Source organism: Alligator sinensis, unplaced genomic scaffold, assembly GCF_000455745.1.
Source record: "Alligator sinensis unplaced genomic scaffold, ASM45574v1 scaffold280_1, whole genome shotgun sequence".
NCBI classification, from domain to species: Eukaryota; Metazoa; Chordata; order Crocodylia; family Alligatoridae; genus Alligator; species Alligator sinensis.
This window is the reverse complement of record NW_005841835.1, coordinates 1,465,412-1,482,512: the sequence shown is the minus strand read 5'-3', so window position 1 is coordinate 1,482,512 and position 17,101 is coordinate 1,465,412. Positions and strand designations below refer to the sequence as shown.

Here is a 17,101-nt window from a genome sequence, read left to right as displayed (position 1 = left end):
CCGGCCCCACCGACATGGAGCTGTCGTCGCCGCCGCAGTCACCGGGCCCCGCACCGCCCTACCCACCGCCCGGCTACCTGCCGGCTGAGCCCGCGCCGGCCCAGCCACCCTCCTACCCGCCCCGTGCGCCCGGCTACTCCGAGCCACCGCCCAGCGCCTCACAGTCCTACCTGCCACCGGGCCAGGCCTACACCGCGCCTCCCCCGGCCTACCTGCCGCAGCCCCAACCCAAGCCCCAGCCCCTCTTCCAGGCCTCATTGCCGCCACCCGCTGCGGCGGCCCCTCAGGACAGTGCTGCCAAGGAGGCTGGCGCTGGAGCCGAGCCGCACAGCGCCGCGCAGCCCGACCCCTCCACCATGACACCCCAGGTAAGAGCAGGGGGTCCTGGCAGGCCGAGAAGGGAGCTCTGGGCGGGGGGACCGGTACCACAGATTACATGTGTCCTTTGAGCTGAAGAGAGGTTGGGTTAAGGGCAAGCACATCGGCAGCAACTCAGTAAGTGAATTGTTTTTAAATGACCTGAAATGTTTGGCTTTTCAGGAGCCTAGTGGGGTGGCAGCTGTTCCCAGACTGCAGTGGGACAAATGCACAAGGGTTTTCAGCCGTGCTTGGGCTCCAGCCCTACGGGGGCTTGTCTTAAACCTGTCAGACCCCAGTTCTGTAAAGTATAATGTGCAGGTGAACCTCGCACAGTACCCATTGGCTCCAGTTTGCCCACTTCCAGATGCATCTTGTATGTTGTGTGTTGCAGGATCAGCACCTAATCTTGTCCTTTGGAGCAACGCACTTTTCTGTGGAGGGCTGTGCGCTCTGGCCCCCTAATCTTCCAATGTGCACACATTTAGCTTCACACATGTAAACAGACTCATGGGATTATTCACTTGTAGTAAATGAGAAACATCTCCCTTGCTTCAGGTGAAGTCCTTATGTAAGATTATCACTGAGGCCCTGTATTGTAGTTGTAGCCGATTAAGACTAGCGAGGTTTTGCATGGTCACAGGGATTTGCCTGCACAGATCCAGTTGCAGATTCAGTGTTGAAGCACGTGCTTTAAAAAATTTAACTTTGTTTTCATGAGTCTAACACAGACAAGCGTTTTTTATGAGTTGACTTTTGCTTTTCAGCTCTAAAACTATGTTTGAAAAGCTATGTAGATTTTAAATTACAGACGTTTAAAATTATTATCCTTTAGGGATATATTTTTTTATATCCACTTAGTTGCATACTGGAGTATGTCTATGTGCAAAATAGGGTTATTTCTAACAGACCCTACTACTCTTGGTCATCCATAGATGAGGTGGTGCCTGTGGAGTTCACAAATTGCTGTTGTATGAGTGTACCAGTTGATCTTTTTACTGAAGTGGGAGTCTTCTAGTTCTTTATTTCTTTAAAAAAAAGAAAATTGCATGCATAACTTAGTGTTAATTTAATAGTGAAGTTGCACACTAGGCACTCAAAAGTGCTGAACGAGTGTCTATTGGCAATGTTAACATTGTAATATAACAATATTGCAGTTCTTCCTCATCCCAGGGAGGATAGCCATCTTAAGTACTGTTTCCAGTAATGCAAAAAAATATTTCCAGAACTACCCAGACCTACCCCTGGTATGACATAGTTGTAGTTATTATATTATTGTAATATATGTTCTGGGGAAGCAGATTTATAGCTGAAGGAACATTCCCAACACTTTCTGATTTTTGAGTGCACACGTGTGGAGCTTTAACTGAGCATTAATATAGCTTATTGAAATGGAAGTAATGGAAAATTCAAATTTATTTTTTAAGAAGAAAATGGTATCTTAAAGGTCCTAAAGAGCAAACATGGAAGTACCATAACTTATATTATATGAAGAAGAATTTTTAAATCTTTTGGTTTGTTAACGGTTACAACCCGGTCAGCAGAGAAGATAAATTTTTCTAATCTTGTCCTGGTATAACAGTGGTAACAGCCAAATAGTTTGAGTGTCATGTATTGTTCCTGTTGTCTTATTTTTCTTCCGCTGTATATAAGAACAGATTCTTCCTTGTGGGGGGTGGTTAGTATCAGTACAGTGTCATTTAGCGTATTGGGTAGTAAAGTGAAAATAATCCTCTCTCTCTTTATGGTCAGCTGTATTTTTAAAAAAGTTCTGTCTATCACATTTATTTTATTGTGTATCATTATCTTTCTTATCTGTGTACTCTATAATGTACAATATAAAACAAAGATCATGTATCCTTAATGGAAAAAAATGCATGAGTTCCAAAACTGTATGTTCCAGCATGCTGGTTTTTTAGTGTTTATTTTCTAGTCTTTCTTCCATGCTGTGCATCAGCAAACCTTTCTTTTCCTTTCCTCATTGGCAAAGGTCTTGCTGCCCCAAAAGGTGGGTCTTGCATTATGGCCTAATGATACTCAGACTCATCTTGATCTTTAAATACCACAATCCAGGCATCCAGATTTTTTAGCATGGACTCTATCAGTTATAATGCTTGCAAAAAATATTGCTGGCCAGATGCCCTTGAAAGGGTACAGAACTGAATGGGGATCCAATGGAACAAATGAGTTATTAATCTTATGTACAATTTTGTTTTTTCTTGCTTAAGAGCTGGGTGAGCCTTTACATCTTATCCAAGGTAGAACTTGTGTGTGGTTGTGACTGATGACTGTTAGACTTTTGGTCAAGTGTTTTGTAGTCATCCAGCCTGGAGGGAAAGGTGCTTGGCTGACTGGTACGAGGTGCTCTCTGAGAAGAATATTAGCTAACCAGAGGTGAAAGAAGGTATTCCTTGATACTCTGGCATTTCTTGTGCATAGGAATAATATTGATAGTAACAGGACTCCATGAATGAACACCAGATTGAGAATGGGAGAGTACTAGCCCTTAATCAGGTATTTGATTTTAATTTTATCATTCAGACATTGGAACATGTGTAGTTCTGGGCTTATGTACTAGGAAATATATATAATGGGATCTTACCATTTTATTGAACCTACTGGCACCTGTGGCCATATTTAAGAGAAGATAGGTTGGACCCATGAATGACAGCATAAGTGCAACTGTCTGTCAGTCTTTTATCTGTCTATTATAACATTCATCACTGTTTGTAGAACAGTGTCTGATGACTTTTTTAGAAAGAATGGTTGACTTCAGCTTGGGGATGCTCTGTATGCTCTTGCTATGTCTTAAATATAAAAGTGCATGGGAAGCTTTTGGGAGCATGGACTGTAAGCATGGGTGTATATTCTCTGTCCATAGGAATCAGAGTGCTTTGTGTCTTGATCTGAATCCTGATTACGAAGGACTTTGGCATAGGTTAGTTTTGGGGTTTAAAATTACATGCTATGCTGTTTTGTACCTAATCGATATGGTACAGGTTTTTTTTACAGAAGCATTTTTTAAAATAGAACTTAATTTTTCAGCTTTACCTCTTGTGACTAGAAATGTTCCCTTCCATTTCAGCTATGAAGTATATTGTTGGAGGAAACTTGCACTCCATGAGCTTATTTTGTTCATGTTTTAAGATGAATTGGAGAGACTTCAATCTTGAGATTTTCATATGGCATCACCTACCAATGTTGAATTCACACTTATATTTTAAAATGTATTATCTGTCCTGTTGGATTCTGTCCCATCTCTCTGCTGTTTTTTTTTCCTTGACAGTATGTTCAGGGAGAGGAGAGTATGGGGGATGAATAAGAATCGTATGAAAAATGCAGGATAGTCAGAGGTTTCAAAGAAGATGAAGTTGCTACCTCAGCTTATGATTTAATAGACTACACCAGGGGTGCTCAACCTCGGCATGTGGGCTAGATCCAACTCAGAGTCGCGTAATCCAGTGTTCAGGTCTCCCCACAGGTCCAGAAACTTGACAGTGGGGGAGCAGTGGTAATGAACATTGCCACCAGTTACCCACTGTCAAATTTCCAAGCTCCATGTTTCTGGATTGGCCCTAGCTGGGCAAGCCCTGCACAGAGTGATTGGACCTCATTCCCGCACAGTTGCATCCAGTCACAGCCCTTGGAGCCAAATGGGGCCTGACACAGCTACATCGGGCCCCAGCCAGGCTGTTCCCACTAGCTTCATCGGCCCCTGACTGGTTCCGCACTGCACACTGTCAAATTGACAGACCTGGTTCTGCCCACCTGGCCCAAGGGTCAAAAAGTTGAGCACCACTGGGCTACTCTGTGTGTAGCTTTTAGGATATATACAAATGGATATTGGATACAAATCTATTTCCTTTGCAACATGCTTAAAAAAGCTTTGTAAATTCTTTGAATAAATGAAGTTTTAATATATATATGGATATAGATGTTTCTTCAGTCTTCATGCTTAGTAAATAATCACTTCTGAGCCTGTGAAGTAGAATTAGTTTATCTCCTTATATCGTATTTAAGTTATGGCGCTCAGCATTTTATTGACTTGCAAGCATAAATTCCAGTTACTGAGTAATAATAACCAGGATACTTATGATTAGTTAGTGAAAACCATGATGAAGTGTAGTAGAGGTGCACCGATATATCAGTTGCATATTCGATTGGCATCAATAAAAGGAAAATGAATGTTATCAGCTGTTGGCTTTTTTTTGGCTGGTGCAGCTGATAACGTTCACTGATAAATATAACGTGTCTTCTGGCTAAGGCCCCCAAACATCATGTGCATACGCACAACCACACTCATGCATGTGGCCAGGAATGCAGCCAGGCAGTGTGTAGAGCCAGTGCCCTGCAGGTAAAAGGGAAGGGATGTGGGGAGGGGCAGATCAAGGCCTCCACAGGGAGGGGAGGGGAGGGGAGTGGAGTGGGAGCAGGACCTGGGGCTGGGGTGCTGCCTAGCCAGGGCAGTGAATGGGACCCAGGGCCAGGACAGGGAGTAGGACAGAGCTGTGGGAGGCTTGTTCAGGGGATTGGGTGGGGAGGGGAGGGCTCCCTGCTGCTGTGCACACTCCCATGTGGGGGAGGCATGGGGGGGCATGTGGCCCCCAGATTTGTGCACATGGTGGATGCAGGAGGCTTACTGTGGGTTGTGGCTGTCCACTGTGCTGCCTTTCCCTCGGGAGCCCGTGCCAGCTGTGCATCCTCTGCCCACCCAGCAGCAGTGGGGGTGGTGAGTTGTGCTTCCCGCTGCAGGGTGGGGAGGGGGCATGTGGCTGGTGCAGGGCCCCTAGAGCAAAGGTAGTAGGGTGGAGAGCTCTGAGCCTGCAGTGAGCAGCCCACATCTGCCCTCACCCTGCTTGGCTCATTTCTGGTTAAAAACATCCCTGTGCTTAAAAATGGTGGCAGTAGCACTTGAACTAAAGCTCATTTAATGAGTTTTAGTTCAAGCGCCCCAGCTGCCATGTTTAAGAGCCGGGATACTAATCTCCTGGACGAGCTGCCTGCGGCTCTGTCTCGCTCCCGACTGCGGGTCACGTTCATCACCCTGGCTGAGCAGTGCCTCCAGCCCCTGCTCCACTCCCTTCATCACTGTGTGGAGGCCTTGATCTCCCCCCCACCATGCACCTTCCCCTCCACAGACTTACCTGCAGGGAGATGCTCTGTATGCTGCCTAGCTGCATTCCTGTAAATTGGTTATTGGATCAGTATTGGCTGATATGGCTGGTTAATAATTGGCCAAGAAAATCTTTATTGGTGCACCCCTAAAGTATAGATATTATGGTGTTCTACTATTTACTGTCTTGGAAAAATATGAAAATCATTTGTGGACTTGTCATAATTTCAGCTTGGAGGAAGTATTTGCTATTGGGTTTTGAAATCTAGAAAGAATTTAATAATGGTACAGAATAGTAGGGAGTTACCGTACCACATATAATGAAAATAAGTATCTTGGGCATTCAGAATAAGCTCTCCAGCATCACTCTGTCCAGAAAATGTCAAAGTATGCCATCAGACCTTCTACAGTATCTGTGCAGTATTTGGCATAGTGATGCTTGAACCATGTTTTTGATCTTTTGACCTCTGTTGCAATAGAGATGATGATGACAATGAAGCACATGCCACTTTTGTAATAGGCAAAAGTACAACTCTAAAGATTGCTTCCTCTGCCAAATTTTGGTGCTTGGCCGCTTTCTTCAATGCCAAAATCTGGCATGGTAAGCCTGGCTGCTACTGTAATACTCATTTTTTTTTGTTTGTTGTAGGAACAGCAGCAGTATTGGTACCAGCAACACCTACTTAGCTTGCAGCAGAGGGCAAAAGCCCATGCACAGGGACAGCAGCAACTGAAGAGCACAGGAACAGTGAAGGATGCTCCTGAGCAGAGAGTAAAGCAAGAGGAAGGGAAAGCAAATGCTACTAATCAGCAGTCTGAAGCTCCTTCACTTAAAGAGCCTGCAACACCAGCTCCCAAAGAAGAGGATCCTCCTCTCTCAGCTGCCGAATCAAAGGTGTGTGAAAAAGATGCCATTCTATGTGTTATGTTATTTTATAAAAACATTCTTAGTCTTTCATCTGTGTCTGAATAATAATTACATGGCAAAAAAAGCCCCACATGAAAAGAACTCTAGTAAGGTTGTAAAGTCAGTCACTCAGAAGTCTGTCCCATTCCCATCCCCAGATTCCTAGCTTCTTGCAGGTCTCCCTTCCCCACAAGCTCCTCATTCCATCATAATTCCCTACTACCCCGTCAGCTTCCTTTCTTTTCTCATATTCCTCCCTGGCACTCATTCTTACTCTTCTGACCAGTCAGTCCTAGTTTTCATGCTAGCTTTTAGTCCTGTGCTCCTTGCCCAGTCCTCCCCCAAGATGCCCCAGGTCTAGCTTTATCCTTTCTGTGTATTAATCGGATGGTTTTCTTGTATCTCTGAATGATTTTTGGCACAGGGGAGACCAGGATCTCTGCTCTTAGTTCTGGATCCTGGCCTTACCCCAGCCCAGTGAAACCGTGTCCAGGAAAGTCGGACTTCATTCCTGTGACCCTGGAATAGGATGTTCTGTATTGGAGTATCCTCATTTGCTCTCATGTAGATGATGTACTATCCAGTCATACATAGGAACTGTGAGAGAATGGTATATGTGCAATTACTTTATGGCAGAGCCATCCAACTGGTGGTCTGCAGACCAGATGTGGCCTGTGGAGGGTTAACTCATGGCCCCTGGCCTCCCAGTTGGGGCACCATTTGTTCTTCTGTTGCTGCATTGGGGGTCTTTGAGCTCTCCCTCTCTTCATCAGCCTCCATTTCTTGTCCCTGCCCCTGGGGGTGGGGCAGGGCTGCATGGCCCATGGGACCCAAGGAGCCTGCAGTGGTAGGGAGCTCCTTGGGCGGTCAGGACCCTGCATTGCTCTTGTGGGAAGGCACCTGTGCTGCAGATGGAAGGAGTCTGTGATGCCTGGTGTGCACCTTGAAGGGTGTGCTGCTCACCTAGTACGTGGTCCCTGGCCTCCCAGAAGTTGAACAGCCCTGTTCTATGGAATAACATACGTAGACTGGTCTGTGCTAGGAGTAAAGGTCTGAGCATGTTAAGTAAGAATGGAATCCTAGGAGATTGTTGTTTTTAAGCCTTACTATGAGCATGTGTGAACCGTCATTTTTCAAAGACTTCTAACTTCGCTAACTTTGAGCAGTTCTCAAGGAATACAAAAGACACTCATTTGATACAGAGGCCACTTGTTTAATAAATTTCAAGTCTTTAGAGCACAGGGGGTGCTAGAGCTTTTAAACAATGGATAAAAGAAGTTTGCCAGAAGATTTTTCTTGGGGCAGACACCCAGTACTGAAAATGTAATGCTTACATTTTGGCAAAGTTAAAAGCAGCTAAAATTAGGGTCTTAAATTGAAAAGGTTGGAAAACCTTAATAATAGTCCCTCCTGTATTCCTGGCTTTTACTCAGCATCTTTCATTCACAGGTCTCAAGCATTTTGCAGAAGTGTTCAGTATCTCCCATTTTATATTTGAGGAGATGACTTGCCAAGATCCTCCAATAACTTAGGGGCTTGGAATTTGAGTCCAAATCTTGCTTATATACTAAACTGTACCGTCTCTCAGTGCTTTTTCAATTTGGCTGGACCAGCCTGTTTGCCCATATGCTTCTGTGCTGGCAGGTTTGGGAACTTAGAGAAATCTTTTTTCAGAGACAAACTATAGGTCTCAGTTTTGTCAGGAGTGATGGTATTAGCGCCTTTTCCCTTTGCAGTCACAAGACTAGCCCAAGCTAATGTCCCAGATTCAATCTAAAGTAGCCAACCTGAAAACTGAAAGTGTGCAAGTTTCTGAGCTCCATACCCCAGGCCTGATCACACCTGAATTTTGGGACAGGTTGGAGTTTGATTTACTTCATAATTATTTCTTCTAATTGTTATATATGTTATGTTCCAGTTGTGTGCTGGAAAGGAGAATGGTAATCTTGTTTTCCACTCTAGACCTTGGGAGATAATATTAAAGAATGGAGTGAAATCTTTCTGCACAAAATCCTTTCTGCCAACATGCTTAATGACTTTTAAAACAGGCAAATTCTCAGAAACTTGAATTTTGTCTTGAAGTATCCATTTGAATGAAGAAAACAGACACCTCCTGGCAGTGCCATGCAAGGGCAGAACACTGAAATGCAGGGTCACAGAATTATGAACTGACCTGAAACTTCTGTGAATTGGGTCGTGACCCATTGTTTATCTGTTGTGCTTGAATGAGCTTTCCCTTATACTATTTACTTGTCTTCTTAGCTGAATATTGAACCTCCTGAGGACTCTGAGGAAGACTTGAGGTTGCAGCAGTTGCAGGTGGCAGCAGCACAGTGGCAGCAGCATCCACACCATCGAGTTGGCTTTCAGTATCAGAGAATAATGCAGAAGCATGCACAGCTGCAACAGATCCTACAGCAGTATCAACAGATCATACAGCAGCCTCCCCACCTACAGGTCAGTCTGTGAGGACATTGTACTGGGTATATTTGCTTTGTTAATGATGTAAAGCAGTGGGTGCGAACCTTTCTGGCAGGCGGGCCACAAATTAAGCCCTCACCTTCCCCAAGTGGCACTCTGATCCCCTTCTCCTGTTTTCTGCTCCCTGCCCCTGTGTCCCTGCTTGGTCTGCTACGTGCCCCACACACACAGGCTGCCAGTGCCACTTGTGGCATGTTTGTCGCAGTTTTTTACTGCAGGGTGCTAAGTTTAGAAAAGAGAAGTGTGTTTAAAATGACAAAAATGCTGGTTGGGTGTCATTGTTTACAGCAGGGGAACCCCAGCTAGGCTGCTATAAACCCATGCTGGTTTCCCCTTAACGTTGTATTACCTGCTGGCCCCTAACAAATGTGATCCTTTATGATTTTTTCTAAGGTCTTGCCAAGAATAGAGGTGAGGCTACCCAGCCTATACTTACCCAGGTCCTCCTTCCTCCCATTCTTGAAAGTAGGGACCACATTGGCCCTTTTCCAGTTTTCTGGGACCTGTCCTGAGTGCCATGAACACTAAAACAGTTGTGCCAGTGGTTTTGCTATGACACCAGCCAATTTCTTTAGTACCATTGGGTGAAGATCATCAGTGCCCGCTGACTTAAATATGTCCAACCCCTCCAAGTGCTCCTTCACTGGGTCAGTGCTAACCGTAGGTGGATTGGTATTTCTCTCACACCAGACTAAAGTCTTATTGGAAAGCATGTTTGTATCCGCGTCCAGGAACACAGATGCAAAGAAGTCATTTAAAAGCTCTGCTTTATCCATCCTGTCTGTTACAAGCTTCCCTAGACCATTCTGTAGAAGTCCTATGTTACCCTGCGCCGCCGCATTGCTCCCTATGTACTTAAAGAATGACTTTTTGTTACTCTTAATCTTTGTTGCAAACTTGAGTTCAGTATCTGCTTTGGCCTTCCTCTCAGCTTCCCTGCAAGCACAAGCCAAGCAGATGTACTCTTCTTTGGTGGCCACCCCCTGCTTCCACAGCCTGTAAGCCTCTCTTTTCCTCTGAAGGCTGTCCTGGATTTCCCTGTTCAGCCAAGAAGGTTTTTTGGCTCTTTTGCCCCCCTTTGTGTGAACTGGGTTGGTGCCCCTCTGTACCTGCAAGATCAGTCCCTTGAGGAACACCAACCCTTCTTGGACTCCCAACTCACAGATGTGATTACCCCTCAGTCTCACTCTAACTAATCTCCTGAGCTCACTGAAGTTGGCCTTCTGGAAGTCTAGCACTCCTGCCTTGCCTTTTCCACTTTTCGCCGGATAGTGAATCATATCAACTGGTGGTCACTATCCCCTAGGTGACCTTGTATCTGTAGATCCCCCACCAAGTCCTCCCCTGTGGCCAGTACCAAGTCAAGTATGGCATTTCCCCTAGTGGGACTGCATAGCTCCTGTGTTAGGTGCATGTCCTGTATGCAGGTTAGGAACCTACGGGAATGGGCAGACCTGGCTGACTGCTCCTCCCAGCAGATGTCTGGGTAATTTAAGTCACCCATAACCACTAGGTCCTTTGAGTGTACTGCCTTTGAGAGCTGTTTCGAGAATTCTAGGTCTAACTCCTCATCCTGGGGTGGGGGTCTGTAGTAGACCTCCACTACCAAGTCCTTTTCACCCCTACCCTCTTGTAATCTGACCCATAGGACTTCAATTTGTCCTTCTTCTGTCCTCATCTTTATTAAAGAAGATGTATAATGTTCCCTGATGTATAGAGCAACGACCCCCCCCTTTTTTTCCCCAATCTATCCTGCCTGTATAGCCTGTAACCCTCAATGCCCACTGCCCAGTTGTGGGAAAGGTCCCACCAGGTTTCTGTTAGTCCAACCAGGTTGAAATCTTTGTCTGCAAGCAGGAGTTCAAGTTCCTCCTGCTTGTTACCCATACCTCTAGCATTAGTATAGAGACACCTAAGCCCCCCAGTAGGTGCCCTTAGTACTCCCCTATCCTGTTTCTTAGTGTGCCCCTTAGTACTTACCTGGTCAATTCCAGCGTGCGGTTTGTGGCTCGTCTTCCCTGGTCTCATCCTGGCTTCGTCATCCTCGTCCCCTAATGAAGCTAGTTTAAAGTTTTACATCGGAGGTCTGCCAACCTGTAAGAGAACAGACACTTACATTTTGGAGAGAGATGTAGACTGTCATGTCCCAGCAAGGTCCTATCCTGGAAGTACAGATCATGGTCTAGAAAGCCGAACCCTGCACGGTGGCACCAACTCCAAAGCCATGAGTTGACCTCCCCAATGCAATTGCTGTGGTGCTGGCTACGACCGCTGACTGGGAGGACCGACGAGAAGACTACTTGAGCCCCTGAACCTCTAAGACTGTCTCCCAGAGCCATGTAGTCAGCCATGACCCATCCCAGACTACTCCAGGCCGCATCATTTGTTCCCACATGTTAAAAATGATAATGCAAGAATGCCAAAAATAAAAATGTTTAGATAAAATGCAACTAATTGTGATACTCTACCTCAGGATTTGTATTATCAATATAAATTAGTAGGAAGACAGAAAATAATCAACATCTCTAAGAATGGCTAGCTGGGCTTGACAGTGCAGTTGCAAAACAAAGGCGATTGTTGTGGGGTTGTGGGACCTATATGTTTTCAACTTCTTTGTGGCATGGGTCCTTTTTTATTCTTATTTTAAAAGTAAATTACACCTAATTTAAAAGTATAACCAAGGTATAAAATGGTGATGAGGACCCCAAAGGTCTAAGACAGTGATTCTCAACCAGGATATTGCAGCACTCTGGGATGCCTTGAGATCCTTTCAAGGGGTGTTGCACAATGTTAGCACTGTTAGGTATGCAAACATGATTGACATAAAATACCCAGAGATTTCAAATAGGAATCCGTAGCATTAAAAATGTTCTGACCTGTTGTGGTCTTTCTGAGTTCTTTGCAATAGAAGAATAGCTCTATTATTTTTCTGTAGTCAAAACGCAAGTGAAAACTAAGGTCTGGCATTTTCCGAGGGGTGACTTGAGTCAAAAAAGGTTGAGAATCACTGGCTTAAGGGTTGTACGTTTTCATAGTGGGAGATGGTCCCTGTATGCAAAAGCTTGCAGTCTAAATGTGTGAGTTCGACTAGACAAGGAGAAATGGGAGAAACGTACACTGAGAGCTCGTGGAGAGATCAAGGTGTCCCAGCAGGTTAGTAACTGAATCAGGAATAGAATTTAGGTCTCTTGAGGCCCACTTCAGATCCCTGTTCTTTGGAAAACACCGCGTCTATTATGAGTGTTTTTTTTTTTAAAATAGCAGTTATAGTCATGAGTCCTGAATCCTGAGTGGGGTTCCTGGATACTACCACAGTGCAAATAATTGACTAGTTATCACAAGTTTAAGGAAAGATTGTTCTTTGTTTGTAAGGTAATCAAATTAGACTCTGAAAACTACTGCAGTTTATACAGTTCCTAAGTATGCAGAAAATGTTTCCATTTAATGTGAACTGCTGTCCACCCAGAGAAATAAATTGACAAGCTGATGAAACAGGACCATGCGTTCCATATATTTTAGTGATTGATTAATTTGGAATTTAGTAGAAAGAGAAAATATCACAGTCAGAGCTCTAAACAGTTACATTGGTTGCAGGAGTAATTTTTTTTACTAAGTATGCTTTCCTTCCCCCTCATCCCCTAGGCAGGTGGGCTTTTTGTATGAGGAGGTGTTGTCATCTTCCAGCAATGAAACTTGTAAGTTGGAGACAGCAGAATGTCACAAATATATTTCAGATGCCAAAGGTCATGTTTGCCTTTGTTTTTACATAGCTCGGCTCTCAAGCTTCTTCCCAAGTCAGAGATTGATGGAGGGTAATATTAAAAAAACATAGCCCCAGCAGGATCTTAAATTGTATTCTACAGTAATTTCCATTTTTTTGTTACAGACCATGTCAGTGGACATGCAGCTGCAACATTATGAGACACAGCAGAAACAGTTCCAGCAACTGCATAAAGAATGGGAGCGTGAATTCCAGCAATGGCAGGATCAGCTCCAGACCTATCCTCACAAAGATCAGCTTCAGGAATATGAGAAACAATGGCAAACATGGCAGGGACAGATGAAAGCTACTCAATCCCATTTGCAGGAGAAAGTAAACTCACTTCAGAACATGAAGAATCAATACCCTGGAAGTGTTACAATGCCACCTCCATTTGCTTCATACACTCAAACAGCTCAAGGAAGCATTCCTGTTATGCCTCCAACTTTGCCTCCCACAACACCTCCACAGGTTCCTCCACCCCTGTCTTCTGGTTCTCAAATGCCAAATTCATCCATTCCCCCAACATCTAGTTCTCAGAGCCCCCAGCCTACTGAGACACCAAGGCCAGCTCTACTTCCCACCCCTGTTTCATTTGCACCTAAAGTATCTGGCTTAGCTGCAACTTTACCCTATCATTCTCAGATAACTTCATCTATTGCCCCTTCAGACCAAGGAAACAGTCAGGTTCACATGGCTAAACAATCTGGGCCATTTGCCTCAGTTTCATCTGAGCAAGGATCTGGGGAATTGAAAACCTCCACAGGAACTTCACCACTTACACCCACCACCTCCATCACTACCTTCACTCAAGATAAACCTCTGAGATCAGGTGGATTGCTTCCAGACCCTCCAAGAGGACCATACTTTGAAGGACCAAGAGGTCCTAGGTAAGCCTCCTTTATACATTCCATTCTATACATGTTATTCTTAACAAGTCATTTGAGCACTTGGTTGCGTCTCAGTAATGTATTAACGATAGAAGGTCTGTCCCATGCTTCATTCTTGTTCTCTCCTAAGTGTAGAGGGACTTGTGTGCAATGTTGTGTGCTCTGTTTGTTTGTTTGTTTGTTTGAGAGAAGTGCCCTGTGTTCTGTTTTTACCTTACTGCAAGAAAGGTCAGAGAAGCATGCTTTACACTTGGGCATTACCTAGGACAGAACTCATTTTCTAGTGAGATTGAGAAAAGAGCAGCATACCTGACATTCTCAAGCACATACCATCCCTTTTACAATTCCAGCTGTTGCTTCCATGGAAGAGGTGCATTAAAATATTTAATGTATTCTTAATTTCTTCTAATGCAGCTAGAACAGGGTTTAGCAACATTTTCCAGCCACTTCTCCCTATCACCTGGCAATGACATGGCATGGGTAAAGCTGTGCAGCTGCTGGTCTGTGGAATGCCACAGTTGAAACCTCCTCTACCACCATCAAAGTCCTCATACCACATACTGGATCCACTGCCTCTGTTCATTGGTTCTGGCCCGTGGACCATAAGTTGCTGACCCCTGAGCTAGAAACCAAGAGAAAAGCCTGCACAGGATGATAATATATCTCATTGTAAACCCTCTGCAAGTGCTATGCTGATTGTGATCCTTGGGTCACAGTCTGGGAACAGCTGATCTAGAAATATTTAAAGGTTATATACAAGCAAAATTACCGTACATGTAGTTGATAATATTATAATGTATACACTGTGAAAGAAGTTCAGGCAAGTTTCCAACTACCGTTACTGCCTTGGAGCCAGTAAGTTGCATGGTAGTAAAATCGGGGAAAAAAAATCAGTTTGGATCCTAAACTGCAGCTACTTGCACTGCTGAAGAAACTGAAAACTGGAGCCACAGCTTGAGACTTTGTCCTTAACTTGGTTTAGTATGAAAGAATTCTAGCTGCTTTCCAGGTTCTTCCATGCAGTGCTGTTTTCAAAGCAGAATTCCAATATGACCACAGGTGGATCCAGAGGGGGCATAGTGGCGTGGTTGTACCCTTTTTGGCTGTGCCATGTGTGAGTTCTTGGCATGGGGTCTGGCCAGAGCCTGTGCTTTTGCTCTGGTCTAGACCCCAGGGGAGGAGTACTGCCATCATAGCTCATCCCCTCCTTTCCCTTGCTGCTGAATTGGGGTATGGGGAGAGGAAGGATGAATAGCAGCAGCATTCAGCCCCTGGGCCATATGAAAAGGCCAGATCCTGCCTTGATCAGGTAGTGAACTTACAGCTTGCTCCCCACCCATAGCTCCAACAGGAGCCCACACTGGCTGGGCAGCAAACTCAGAGCTCACTGTACATACATGGCACAGTTAAAGTTGGGGTGGGGGATATACCCCTTACCTTGTTCCTGGATCTGCCACTGAATATCACTACTGAAGTTAAGTTTCCTAGACTAATAGTACTTATTTAATAAAAATGCATGCCTTTTTATGCATGTGTCTGGTGTTACGTAACTCTAACATGGCTTAAAAAAGATATAAAATTATAAACGGAGGAGTGGGCCTTGGCCTTAGCTTTGAAATTATTGCCTTTGCTAGCTTGTGATGCACCATGTTATTTTTTTGCATTTATATACTCTGCCTTTTCAAGTTTATTTTTGACATGATTTATTCACACACTTGTGCGGAGGGATATAATTATATTTCTGATGGAGAATCGGGGGAGAGAAACTGTAACGTGCCTGTTGTCACATAGAGAGCTGGAAATAGAACCTTGATCATCTAGGTGTCAGTTTAGTACAGGGATTTAGACATAAGTTTTCTTAATATAATATACTTGGTTTCCAGACTGATATATTTTCCTGTGGTGACTAGTCTTCATGGCTGAGTGTTACACCTGCCACTTGTTTTTAAATGACATTGCTGAAATAGTTAAAATGCTGCTACTCTCACATTATCATGGCAGAATTTTCCTTGAAGTCTAAATGAATAGTGCCACCTGATTATGTGAAACAGTAAAGCATGTAACTGCATGTGGGGGTGTAGCATGAGGGTATTACAGTGATTATTTTGTAGCTTTGTATCTGGCATTGCTTGCTGGAGATTGCAGATTCTGCAAATGGTTTGAATCACTCAGTTATGCACTCTACAGTTGAAGAGCATTGATTTGTGTTTCTGCTGTGGTTCAATGAGAGTTGTTCATAAGGAACCCTTCTTCTGTATGAAAGTGACTTCATAACTTGGAAGTATCATCTAGAGATTTCTTACCTGATTGGTTCTTTTTAATAAAATGCCTCTTGTTTTCCTGTAGGTTTGATGGACCTCGAGGAAGAGGTTTTGAGAGATTTGAAGGGCCAAGACAAAGAGGGCCTCGTTTTGAGGGCCAGCACTTGGAAGGTCCAAAACCCAGATATGAAAATCAAAAGTCAGATAGACAGTCTTCGAGCAAATGGGGGACTATCCCACGTGGCCCAGCATCACAGTTTTATACTACCCCAACTACATCACAGATGCATAGTACCCGACCAAGTGGGCCCCAGTGCAGGGGTCCCAGGCCTTCTTTTGGACAACAGCAGCTACAAGCAGAGTCCCGGACTGAAAACAAAGAACCTTTTACTGATGCTGCTGGAAAACAACAGATGGCAAATAGAACTCAGTCTACTCCAATTCCCATTGATACAGATGCAAAGAACTCTGGTCCAGTCCAGCCAAATGAGGACTTGAAAAAAATGCAACAGGAACCACCCAAATCTGAAGTAAAAGAAGTCATTTCAGAGCCTAAAAAGTGGACTTGGAGTTCTCAGGATCCAGCACAGCAAGCAGAAGAGTCCAAACCAACCACTCAGCCTCCACCCGCACAGAGTCAAAAACTGGCATCTGTTCCCAGTAGTTCTGCAATTTTGCAATCTCCTGTTCCATCAAGAACAGGAGAAACAGCAATAGTGACTCCATCCCCTGTACCAGGAGATAAAGACTTGAATTCTGCAGATAATAAATTGCCTGTTTCAGATGGCACCCTGGGGCAAGATCTACCTGGGTCAGAAAACAGAGTAAAAGGCACAGTTATGTCAGAAGGCAATAGAGGCACTGGACCAGTAAGCAGGGGCAGGGGTCAGGGCAGAATGGAGGATGGCCGGGGCAGGGGCCAGGGCAGAATGGAGGATGGCCGGGGCAGAGGCCAGGGCAGAATGGAGGAGGGCCGCGGCAGGGGTCAGGGCAGAATGGAGGAGGGCCGCGGCAGGGGATACGGCAGAATGGACGATGGTCGTGGCAGGGGGATGGGCAGAATGGACGATGGTTGTGGCAGGGGATACAGCAGAATGGATGATGGCTGTGGCAGGGGAATGGGCAGAATGGATGATGGTCATGGGGCCGGGATGGGCAGAATGGATGATAGCTGTGGCAGGGGGCTGGGCAGAATGGATGATGGCCAGGGTAGAATGGACTATGGCCATGGCAGGGGATTGGGCAGAATGGACAGTGTCCGTGGCAGAGGACAAGCAAACAGAGGTATGGGACAGGCAGCCATCCGTGGCAGAGGCATGGCCCTGGGAGGAG

The 17,101-nt window shown here is 44.9% G+C and overlaps 1 protein-coding gene across 4 annotated transcripts in view; it reads left to right on the top strand.

Annotated features, from left to right (window-relative positions):
* The first annotated feature begins 6 nt into the window (after window positions 1–6).
* YLPM1 (YLP motif containing 1) overlaps window positions 7–17,101 on the top strand; it is a 94,728-nt gene continuing 77,633 nt past the window's right edge. For 3 of the 4 annotated variants that reach the window (XM_025200894.1, XM_025200884.1, XM_025200898.1), the window contains exons 1-5: window positions 7–368; window positions 6,120–6,365; window positions 8,640–8,834; window positions 12,745–13,508; window positions 15,855–16,783. In XM_025200894.1, the coding sequence (XP_025056679.1) occupies window positions 15–368; window positions 6,120–6,365; window positions 8,640–8,834; window positions 12,745–13,508; window positions 15,855–16,783 (2,488 nt within the window). In that variant the 5' untranslated portion in view covers window positions 7–14. Of the gene's footprint in view, window positions 369–6,119; window positions 6,366–8,639; window positions 8,835–12,744; window positions 13,509–15,854; window positions 17,084–17,101 lie in introns of all 4 variants that reach the window. The other variant, XM_025200888.1, reaches the window with a different exon arrangement.